At 41.4% G+C, this 12,293-nt stretch overlaps 1 protein-coding gene across 1 annotated transcript; it reads right to left on the reverse strand.

The window, feature by feature from the left end:
* Positions 1-5,081: 5,081 nt before the first annotated feature.
* FAM89A (family with sequence similarity 89 member A) lies at positions 5,082-12,048 on the reverse strand. The gene is made up of 2 exons (XM_024203869.3): positions 11,809-12,048; positions 5,082-5,364 (listed from the first exon to the last, which is right to left on the reverse strand). Exons 1-2 carry the CDS (start codon positions 12,046-12,048, stop codon positions 5,206-5,208), a joined length of 399 nt encoding a protein of 132 aa, XP_024059637.1. The 3' UTR covers positions 5,082-5,205.
* Between the last annotated feature and the right edge of the window lie 245 nt (positions 12,049-12,293).

Raw genomic sequence — 12,293 nt, forward strand, 5'->3', positions numbered from 1 at the left:
TTCTGGCAACTCATGGTGCGGAAGGGCTGCAACCTTATAAATATCTTCCAATGCCCTAATTATTGCACCTGCCAAATACCGTGCAGCCACATGGGGCTCCAGACATCACTGTGGAAAGCTGGACTCAGTGATCAACACTGCCCTTCATATCGTCATCGGTGTAACCCGGACAACTCATTTCCAACCTTCTGGTCCTGACTACCATGCTCCCCTGGCAGCTAGGTGTGAAGGCAGGGCCCTGGCCACATTATTATATGTGGTAAACTATCAAGGCAGCTTACTTCATAATTTCATCCCAAAGCCACATCAAAATCCCAGTTAAAGTCAAGACACTCCTTTTCTGAAAAAGTTGAGCCTCTCTGACAGTACATCAGAACAGCAGCAACAGGTGGTGCAGGATTATATTTTGGATCAGCGGTGCATTTCTTGGCAGATAGACAACTCAGGTCTGAGTCCCCTTGTCTCTCTGGCTCAGCTCTCACATGCCCCCGGAGACCAACTATATGAACCAAAAGATCCTTCTTTGTTACGACAGGCTCTATTGTGGTCACCAAGGGTGGGGTTAACTATTGCTGAGGCTTCTTGAGCTCCCCACCCTGCCCCTGTGGAGCTCAAGTTATGCTTATGGACTGCCCTTTTTATCCTCTTGATGGTGAATGGATGTGCCTGACAGCTCTGGATGACTGCCATGATAGGGGCTACATCATTTACTCAACATCCCACTCACTGCTTGTACCATCAGAAGGCATATGCCAGAATAAGTTAGTAAAAAGAACTTGCAGGACAAATAGTTATAACTTTAGTGTTCACTCAGTAGGAAACACTGTTAGTAAGGTTGTAAAGTGTTTCAACTATAATCCCTTTCTTTCCATCATTCATGAGTTTCTGAAAAATTCTCCTTTGTGACTTAAGTATTCCAAATATCATATGCCAGTCTTAAGTTTGCTCCATAGGGATGCTGACTTTCTACCACACTCTGTTTTATCACCTAGTAGGGATTTACATTATTTGTGGAGGGGAAGAGAGGATGTAGTAGGTGTCTTAACTTTTAATTTCCTTTAGAGTAAAATAGATGGAGTGTAATAAGCTCTATTATTTCACAAAGATACTGTATAAGTTAGTCATTTCTATACTGACCTAGTAAATATTTGTTTCACTGCAACTAGTCACTGCTGTTTTTCTTTTTAACCACTAGCTTAAGTTTTGCTGGCCCTGCAAGTCAGGGGCTCAGTCCTACTCCTAGTGACCTTAAAGTATTTTGCCATAAGACGACATTCTACAAGTAGCTGTAAGTCCGCTATGTTCATTTCAGCTTTATTTTTTGGTATGTAGGGAGAAAAAATTGAGGTCTGCAACAAATCCATCTGCTAAAAGCCTGACAGAAATATGTGAGGGTATGACAGACAGACAATTTATGAGTTTCCTCAAGAATGTCCTTAAAAGGTAATATATAATTAAAGTTGGAAATAGAGAGATGAATGGGAAAAGCTTTGTTGTGTGGTTTGAGCTGGCAGCATCTCTCACACAAAGTTACTGCACCAGTTCAGTTTATCTAGTCAGATAACTTGGGAGAGAGGTATATCTAAATATATCAGGTGTAGAAATCCCTGGAACACTGTATGCTCACTATATAAATACAAGTATTTGGTTTTAACCCTCAACCTGCTTCTCCCTACCCTCCTTTGTCTAGCTTACAGTTCTGCATTTGAGATAGAAAGCCTTAGGAGCAGGGACCACAACTGTTCTGAAATCTCTATAGATGACCATGCTTTCCAAGTTCAAAAGTCCAACATCCTTCCAATGTAGATAATATGATATTATAAAGTGGTGCCATTCCAGTGGAACCTTAAAAACAAGGTCCCGGCTGCTCTGGGTAGACATTAGAGATTGCATGGCACTTTTCAAAAGGTATGGCCAAATTCCTCTCTTCCTGTTATTGTGCAGTGGACTAGCTGGCTACTGCCTTCTGCTCCAGCTGTGACTGCGTTTCAGTTGTGTTTAGCTATACACTACTCCAATTTGTAAAACATTTTTGGATTCTTTAGAATTAAAGGTGCTATAAGACCTATCTAATAGTTTCAAATTTTTTCTAAAGTGAACATTGAGAGACAAGAATACAGTCCAAAACTTCATTTGTGCTCAAAACTAGAGCCCTACGTGGAACAATTTTTTAAAATCCTGCTCCTGTCTCGCCCCGCAATACCATTCACACCCGCTCCCACATTGTTTCTTGAATTTTTATCCCACTCCCACTATTATGGCAGCGGGTCCATCTAGTACCCACAGGATCCCAGTCCCGCTGCAGGGCTCTACTGAAAACTTTTTATGCTTTGAAAGGTAGAGAGACCATCTGGGATTTAAAAATCATCATCAAGCCCTCATTGGCTCATAAGCCAAATTGCTTCTGTGGAGGAAGTTGCTCTATTAGGGCAAGTAACGCAAAAACATGCACAAGGGATCTTGCTCACGAGCATAGTCCCAGTGAAGGCATTAGGACTTCATCCATCAGTAAACTGATTTACATGTGTTTGCAGGATTGGACCCTTAAATGACAAGTAAAAAAAAATCTATGTCTGTTTTAATTTGAAAACAACTGAACCAGAATACTGGAGCATTCCTATTTAAAATAAATATACATATTCTATTTTCATATAATGTGCTTTCCATTATGACCAAAACATGGCTCATGCTTCAGTATATAGGAGGAAAACATTGTTCCTAGAACTGAGTATTTTTGAAATTTAGTACAACGAACTAACATTCATGCAACTTTACATTTTATGCCACACACATTTTTATTTTTTGGGATGGATCAGGAGAAGAGGGGGATGTAAATAGAATAGGACAAGCCTTTTTAATGCCAAGAGTATAGCAAGTTGTATCCAAATTATTACATTTAATACATTTGGAAGACTAACCATGGTGAAAAGGGTACAATTGCTGAATATACACACAAACATGAGAATTGTCTAAATACAGAAGTTGTCTTTTTGATTACTAAGTTTGCTATATGAAACTTACAGAACTCCATTCTTTCATTTTTCACTTATGCCTTACTGAGTTAATTAGGTCAGAATTTTTTTTTTTTTTTTTAATGTAAGCACTCTGTAGTACACATTTAAAGAGGTAAAAATACAAATTACTGCACATGAAATAGCTTTTTCCTATACAGCAGCTCTACTTTTGTTGAGTTTAGATTCCATTACTATCACAGTTTAAAGGAGAATACACACAAAGAGCAACCTAAACTATCTTCACTTATGTCAATGCAACACATTATATAATACTAGCTTTTGTTGACAGTTAAGTAGGGAACTACCTGCAGAATTGGATCTGTGATTCTGGGTGTAAGTTGAATGTGTGCCAGACACATGAACCAGGCAAACATCCTTTGAAGAATAAGCCCTTAAGGTCACTCTGTTTTTAAAACAGAAACTGCAGCGCGTTAAGGCATCTCTATACTGACGCAACACAAGACTTAGTTCAGAGGTCAAAAATGTAGCTACAATGTGGGTATTTGTCTTACGAAGGCTCACAGATACAACATCTACAATAATTGCTTTAAGACACCGTATACTGCCTAAGTGTACAATGTCATTTTCCTTTACAACCAGCCTTCAGCATAGCTAGTGAAGTGTGGTATTCCAAGGTAAGCATTTTACAAATCCTAAATTCAGGACAGCTTCCCTAAAAATGTAATTTGAGATAGCCAAGTAAACACCTTAATAAACCACTGATTCCTGCAGGTTAGTCCTTTCACTGATGGAAACTAGAAAGTTTATAATATATAAGCTACTTAAATTGTCCAAGATGTATTAATTGTTCTCAACCTTTCTTCTCAAGGCAGTCCAAATTATTAGATTGTATCAAAGTCTGATGTCAGAATTTTACAGCAGTTTTTAAATTTCTAAATTTAAAGGGAATTAGCCATGTTGAACACTGCCGTTTTACTTAAAAATGGTGCAAAGAGCTGGCTACTCCCAGATACATGTTGAACACATTCAATATTACACACATGCGCACACACACACTTGCACTATTAAATCGTAATAAACTTACTTTAATGCTTTAAAAAGCTCTGAAAACAAAACATATATACTTCAAGCTAAGTTCTAAGCAAATATGGTAGTATCAAAAGTGTTAACATATGCAAACTATACTCCCAATATACTTATTTTGTAGGGGTTTTTTTTTTTTTTTTTTTTTTTTTTTTTTTTTAGTTGAAGGTTACCTTCCAGAAACAAAGTTCACCCAGTACAAAATATTGCCGTTTGTCCCAGTATCTTGTATTAAAGGTTTCCTGATACTTCATCTTCATGCGATTGAAAACACTTGCGTAAGAGTTTGGCTTATTACAAGCCACACAGTGGCTGACAGACAGACTGACTGAATCTATGCTTTTACTATTCAATACAGTAAAAGCTGAGTAAACCATTTTGAAACAGATGTTAGCAGTCACAGAACTATGTTTATGCAAGACATCTCTAGAAGTCAATGTAAAAGTTATAGCCCCTTGGTAGCACTAAGAAAGTGAATTAGATCAGCAGGAAAAAAAAGGTACTGATAACATTCACTAGCATACATGTAGCTTTTGGGCTAGGAGGAAAAGAACATGGCAAAATATGGTTTTATGTAGAGAGGGGGAAAGACAAATATCTGAGAAATTGTGTAAACAATCCACCCAGTGCAGAACTGGAGTTAAAGTGACATGGCTGATAAGAGCAGACTAGCTTAGTACAGCTTGGAATGTGTGTATCAAATCATTGCTTCAAACAGTATTTATCTGTACTGTTGACAAACGCATACCATCCATAGTTATTCACACCACAATTATGAAAGAGTTATTAGAATACTCAGGATGTTATCACCCTCTTGTTTGATCAAAATTATAGCTGTAAGTTACTTGCCAAAAATCAGTAGGTTGGAAACACCCAGCCTGCAAATTAAAAATGATACCACCTGTCAAACATGTTGGAGGACTCCTCAAAACACGTAGCACATCACTTTCCAGAAGTAGTTTATGCATGTGTAACTTGTATTGACAGTCTGCCAGAAATAAATGAGTTTAACAACCGGTAAGGTAGCGGGGGTGTACCCCCCAAGAAGAGATGTCTAGATAGAGTCCAGCCTCCAATCTTTCTTGGAAATGGGAGTTACACAGAGTGAAAGACTGATCCGTGCACTTTTGTCCCTGCTGTGTTGTTCCTAGAAATAGTCCTCCTCTTCATCAAAAAAGCCATTTTCCAAAGCATATGTGCAGTCTGCACTAGATACAGCTTGGCATGCCCCTTTGTATTCTTGTATTGATTCATAAAGAGAGTACAGTTGACATAGCAATGACATATCCAGCTGCCGAAGGCCAACCTGATGGGGGGGAAAAAATAAAAGACATGTTGATATTTCAAATGTGATTTGATTGCAATATGGTGGCACTTGCACACTTTTCCCCACAACTACTCAGGTTCAGAGGATGAGTTGTGTGTCACCTTGAACAATTATGCAATATGGCAGCTTAATGAATTTACTAAGGAAGGCCATATCCACCCCACTGAATAAGCCAGATGAAAGAGCTGTGGAGAAAGCTGTGTTCCGTGGTATAAAATGTGACAAAGCATTCCTTGTGATTCAGTCATGTGACCATGCCCTGTTGACTAGGCAAAAAGCTGTGCAACCCTAGACAGGTGTGCTGCAATGTAAGAGAACTCGAACACTTTGTACGCCCTGTGATGCTCAAGATAGATTTACAGGTGCGACCACATCTGTCCCATTTACTCATCTTCCTTACACAGACTGTGATGCTATTCTGTTTCAGAAATTCAGGACCAATGGAGGTTAGTGTGTAACTAAACCATTATCAAATCTGTATAACCCAGGGAGTATAAAAATCAAGCTACTGAGTGCCCACATCAAAACATTCTAGAAATTTGCAGGACTGGAAGCCATGGTGTATACCTTTATCCCACTGCTCAGGAGATTGTAGCTATTAACTGCCTTCAAGTAGCCTGCTGGACTGTGTTACATTGATTTGTTTGCCCTGACAGAGGGCTACAGCATAAGTCAGCTGCCTCACGTGCCAACTTCTCAGAAAGAGTCCAGGACTAAGGGTAAAATTTTCAAAAGCATTTAAGTGGTTTAGGAGTTGAAGTCCCATTTTAAACAAGTGATTTATGTACTTTTGAAAATCTTACCCTAGACAACCTGGACAGATTAGACTTGAGCAGTGGGAGGAGCTGACCTTTCCCCATGTAGCTAGGGCACCAGAATTACATGAATTAAAGTTACCATGTATCGGTGTGTGGGCAAGCGTACACACGCCCGTCAGGTACAAACCAGGCAGAGACCAGAGGGGAAAAAAACAGAGCTAGCCATTTAATATGAAAGAATTTCCTCACTCTGGCACTGAAGTGCCAATATACCTTTAAGAGTATTCAGCTGACCAAAGGAAATGCTCAAACCAAACATCTCCTTTATTTGCGATATGTTAAAAATGCTACACAGCTAAAATTTAAGTGAACTGCCATACCTACCAATTTCTGAGAACAAAAATTAGGTTGACACACAGTGCCTAATGAGGGTTAGTCCCAGGGAAGAAATTTACCATAACTAATAATTGGAGAAAGGGAAAAGATATTTTTATTATTTGTATTGTGGTAGTACATAGAGGCCTAAATCAGAAATCAAGACCCCACTATGCTAGGTACTGTACACTAAACAAAAAGACAGTGCTCGCCCCAGAGATCTTACGATTTAAATACCTAAAGAGAGGACGGGTAGATACAACACATGGGTAAACAAGATAAAAGCAAGACACAATTAGCTCTTTGTTTGGGGTCCTCCATTTCTGAGGTGAGGGAAGGGATAAAATAATGTCCCACAAACAGCTTCCCTCTAGTTAAATAAAGCTGGACATTGGTTCTCAAGTTAGGTGTCACTAGACCACTGCCACAACTCCCTCATAACCTTCACATCTGTTGTTTTTCTTCCCTATCTTCATTATTTCCTCTAGCTGCTGCCCCCCTCCTCCTCCTCCTCTCCCCAGTGTTGTCCATGTGCTGCTACCCCAGCACCAAACTGGGATGGGGGGGGGGGAGGGGAGGGATAGCTCGGTGGTTTGAGCATTGGCCTGCTAAACCCAGGGTTGTGAATTCAATCCTTGAGGGGGCCACCTAGAGATCTGGGGCAAAATCAGTACTTGGTCCTGCTAGTGAAGGCAGGGGGCTGGACTTGATGACCTTTCAGGGTCCCTTCCAGCTCTATGAGATAGGTATATCTCCATTTATTATTTATTAACTTTTCTCCCATCAAAAAGCGAAGCAGGATCAGGAGCACATCATTTCCTCTCAGCCCTGGCAAAGAAGCACGATGTGCAAAAGCAGCAGCACTAATGCACCTCCCCTCCAGGGAATGAGCATGACTGAGAAAAGAAGAGTGGGATACCTGTGGCTGAATTTAAACCCCTACTCCGCTCAAATCACAGTATAAGATCTTATTCAGCCTTGCAAGGCTAATGTATATTTAGAAGACCAGGCAAAGTCTACATCCTTAAGATGGCAACTAGCAATCAAAACAAATAACTCACCCCAAGCAAGAATGCAAGCAGAATGTTCTGAGGCTACTACATGTACATACACAGAGGAAAGGTTAGGCAATCTTACATCAGAGGTGAATAGTATCTACAAATATTTGAAGGGCATCAACACTGAGGTTAAGAATTGTTCAGGGAAGAATAATTAGAAGTAGTGAGTTGAAGTTGAACAACGAAACCTTTAGGCTGGAGAACAGAAAAAGATTCTAGACAATCAGGTCTATGTCTTATTGGAAGTAATGGAGTTCTTACCAATGGAATGAGAGTTTCAGCTAAACAGGCTTGGGAACATTCTGTGAAGACAAATTCTGCACTAGCTGGAAAATGGACTAGAATAGACATTCTAATAATTATTGTTTTTCACTGCCTTTGTTCAACAAGATAAAGGCAGATTTAATTTTAATGTAGTACAATCTGATATAATCACTATTTTATTTTCAAGTTATGGCTCAAACCTAGACACTCAGCATCTTTCATGTTCAGTAGAACCTGTGTACAGAGACAAGGCCAGTATGTAGTCCATGATTTTGTGCTATATTTTCTAGAACCACTATAGACAGAGAGAACTTCTTAAACACAAAGGGCTAATATGCCTAATATGTACTAACAATTGTTAATATCTTGTTTTTCTGTATTTGTTCCATATCTCAGACAAACAAAGTAAACAGATCTATCAAGAAAGATAAAACACGGTCTCTGGCTCTTGACATGTTGCTAATGAGACCACTGATTCTGCATTTCTTCAGACTTTTGCTAACACATGCTGATCTTGTATGGTGAAAAAGTTCGCTCACTCAAAGTGTTCAGTATACACCACAAAAGGCATAGTACAAGTCACCACTGTACCTACTCCTTACTCAAATGACAGTTTAGAGAGGGTCCTGTCCCCCCCTTCCCCCCCAAAAAACAAAAACCATACTCCTTTCTAAATCTACCATTGTCCCCTTCAAAATCCATGCAGAGAACTTCATTTGAGTATGGAGGGAAGAATGCTGGTACATATTTTTTCCCCATGTTGACATTAGAATCTTACCACAAGCCCTTTTCTACTGCTTAAGCATCAAAAACATGCTCAATATTATTTTAATTTAGTATAATGTAAAAAAATTAGTTATATTATAGTATTACCTATCCAACAGAAAATAGGTGACCTATTACTAAAATGTTAGAGACTCCTGAATTTGTCAACAACTGCACCTCAACTGGAGATATGTTCCAGTGGGTAAAATATTTACTCCTCAAAAGATTTAAATTAACCAGATTATCACTAAGGATATTCTAGCTATAGCATCAAAGAGATATTCTAATTTAAACCATCTGATGTGCATGTCTCACTTGATTTTCCATCCAAAGTCATTCAAATTGCTAACACTTTCTGAAATCAGGGATTATAAATATTATGAAAAACTTCAAATTTTTTCCTGCTGCCCTTTAGAATATTGCTGAAACAGTGTTTGCAGTCCATGGAGATACAATGAATCTGACAACCACCTAAAAATGATTGCTCTATGTCAATACAAATTGGTATCTCCAACATGAAATTCAAGACACTAATAAAACTGTCTAGTTGTTGAAACACTTTTGTTGTGACAGAATAAGATTTTTAGCATTTAAAATGTCTTCTTAGTATATTGAGGCGGAGCATTCTACAGGCTGGCAGCAACACGTTATCAGACAAAACAAACATCACTGATTGTAGGATAAGTATAAAATTAAAGAATTTGAGTTAGCTTAAGTTTGGTTAAGAAAATAACATATTTGCTTTATAGTCTGTGGCTAGTAGGGAGAAAGCCCCAATCAGCAAGTAAAAGAAGGCCATGAGAATAATAAGTAGTATTACTTGTAGTGTAGAAAAGATGTATGGTTCCAAAATAACTAAAGAGCTGCAGTAACAAATTGGCCTGCTAAACCCAGGGTTGTGAGTTCAATCCTTGAGGGGGCCATTTAGGGACCTGGGGCAAAAATCTGTCTGGGGATTGGTCCTGCTTTGAGCAGGGGGTTGGACTAGATGACCTCCTGAGGTGCCTTCCAACCCTAAGAGTCTAAAAGAAGAACTGTCTTAAAAGAAACAAGCTCAAATCCTCCCACTGTTCCGCTGGTAAACAAGGAAGGGGGGGGGGAGATAAGAAAGGAAACTGTAAACCTTTTTTGGATTAAGACAGGAAATAAGGGTGAATTGTCTCAAATTAGTTTTTAGCTGAAGTCAGTAATTTAGCAATGACATCACTTGTTTGTCAAAAGGTATAAACTCTTAAAGGATTCATTGCCAATTCTTGCCTGACCACGTTAGAGCTGACCAATATGGTTCTAAGCACCCCTGGGTTTAGCCCGTTTGTATCTTGATCAAATGCTTATAAGTGGTTTGTTACTGTTTGGATGTAGTAAATTGCTTATTAGTTAGGTTTTTTAGGCATGTTTAGTGCAATTATATAAATACTATTCAGCCTTTGGATTTAATAAAGGAATTTATGGTTAAGTTTATGTTTGGTGGTTTCCCACATCAATAAATATTAATAATTCTAACACTGATGCAACTGTTTAAACCAATGATCTGTCATGGATTTTTGCCCTATCTACAGCCCTTTGCAAAGCAGCAAGAGCCCATAACACTCCATTCTCAGAGAAGAAAGTCATATTAAGAATATGTCTACTCATAGGGTGACCAGATGTCCTGATTTTATAGGGACAGTCCCGATATTTGGGGCTTTTTGTGATTATAGGCATCTATTACCCCCATCCCCTGTCCTGATTTTTCACACTTTCTATCTAGTCACCCTATCCACTCAGCACTTGGGAGCATGCTTCCCAGCTCCAGTAGACAGATGTGTGCTAACTCTGCTCAAGCTAGCACACTAAAAATAGCAGCATAGCCAGGGTAGCATGAATGGGGCTCAGCCTAGCCACCTGAGTACAAATCCACCCAGACTCTCCAGGGAACATACTCAGGCAGCTAGCCTAAGCCATCACCCATACTACCCCCAGCAATGCTGCTATTGTTAGCAAGGCAGCTTGAGCAGAGTTAGTACATCTCTATCTGCCACATAAACAGATTTCCTCTTACTGAAACAGCACAAGAAACTTTTATCATTCAAATACTCAGACACTTTTTTTTTTGGCAGCCTTGATCACTATCAAGCATTTTCAAAAATACTTGACTGGAGGAGAAAAGAATTCCAGCAAAAGTGTTTCCTAAATCAACTTTAAGCACAGAAAAAAAAAAGTATTTTAAAAACAATTATTTTCAATAGAGGGGAAGAAAGAAGGAGAGGGGCACAGAAAGGGGCCTAAACTGGAAAAAAAAAGATTAAACTAAGGGTACATTTTGAAAGTGTGTTTTAGCTGTGGCTAAAGGAAGCCTGGTAATTTCTCTGGCGTGGTGGGTCATTTTCGTTAAGACAAAAGTATATTAATCCTTATTGTGATGCACCACAAAAAGCATACTTTCCTCACAATCCCTTGGTCTGTCCTACAGATGGAGATGTTAAATATTTACAGCCTTAATTTATCCCACAAAGTAACTATTATGGGTGTTCATAACTTTTTTTAGTATTATTATGACTCTGTAAAAACTACGTAAGTTGCTTGATTTACATTGTATTTACGCTAGTTGGAGAGCACCCAGGGTAATATTTTCAGAAGACTATCAGTGATTTAGGAGCTGACCTCTCATTTTCAAAACTGATCTGGGTACTTTAGCCGCTCAGCACGCGCAGGGTCTGATCCAACTACAGTTGTTCTGGCCAGGGATGTTGGAACTTGTATTGGGGGGGAGAGGGTGCTCAGAGCCATCCAACCAAACTGTAAACCCCAGCTATGATGGAAACCACTTCAAGCCAGGAGTGCGGCAACAGTCCCAGCTCCAAAATCTCATGCCCAAACTTTCCCCCCCAGTGCGATCCTCAGACCAGGCGCCCCCCATCCCTCCCGGTGGGGCCCGATCCACTGCCTCCTTCATGCAAACAAACTCCAGCCCCACCCCAGCACGGCCGCGGCTAGACCAGCGGGGCGCTCGGTGGGGGCGCCTCACTCCCAGTTCCGTGTGTGGCGCTTTCTAGCCCGGCGGGGCGTGGTTTCCTCGCCAGCGGGCCAGCTCCAGCCGGGGCGGCAGCTGCGTGGGGCGCTGGGTGTCGGGGCAGCGCCGCGCTGCCAACTCCCCCGGGGGCGCCCGCGGCTCTGCGGTGGGGGACAAGCCCCCGCAGCCCTTACTCGCCCCCCTCACTCACCATCTCTTTGCGGAGCAGGGCCAGCGCCGCGTCCAGGTTGGGCGGCCGGGGGGAGCCTCGGCCGACGCTGCTCGCCCGCCCTCGGCTCAGCTCGTCCTGGATGCGGGATTTCTGCGCGTAGAGCCGCTCCAGGTCCCGCCAGCGCCCGCCGCCGCCGCCCGAGGAGGAGTTTAGCAGCCCGCTCAGGCTCTTGGGCAGCGGCGGCAGCCCCGGCCCCCCGCCACTCTCCGGCCCGCTCATGCTGCTGCTGCAGTCCTCGAGAGCGCCAGCCGCTGAGAAGGAGCCGCCGCCCCCTTCGGTTCCGAGAGGCTCCCAGTCCCAGCGCTGGAGCCCGCCCCTGCGGCCCGGCTCCGCCTCCAGGCTGGAGCGGAGAGTCAGATGGACAGAGGCAGCGTTGTAGGGGGCGGGGTACCTGTGACCAGAGGGAAAAGGGGGCGGGAATCCGAAGAAGTGGGCTGTAGCCCAGGAAAGCTTATGCTCTAATA

Source organism: Terrapene carolina, unplaced genomic scaffold (genome assembly GCF_002925995.2).
Source record: "Terrapene carolina triunguis isolate 2854851 unplaced genomic scaffold, T_m_triunguis-2.0 Scaffold85, whole genome shotgun sequence".
In the NCBI taxonomy this organism is placed as follows: Eukaryota; Metazoa; Chordata; order Testudines; family Emydidae; genus Terrapene; species Terrapene triunguis.

What these genes read in the sequence shown, in the direction of transcription:
- FAM89A (XM_024203869.3), bottom strand. Translation starts at nt 12,048, where the DNA reads ATGAGCGGGCCGGAGAGTGGCGGGGGGCCGGGGCTGCCGCCGCTGCCC. An exon ending in CCCTGCTCCGCAAAGAGATG is followed by an intron (nt 5,365 to 11,808) that starts GTGAGTGAGGGG and finishes CCCCCCCATCAG; the next exon opens with GTTGGCCTTCGGCAGCTGGA.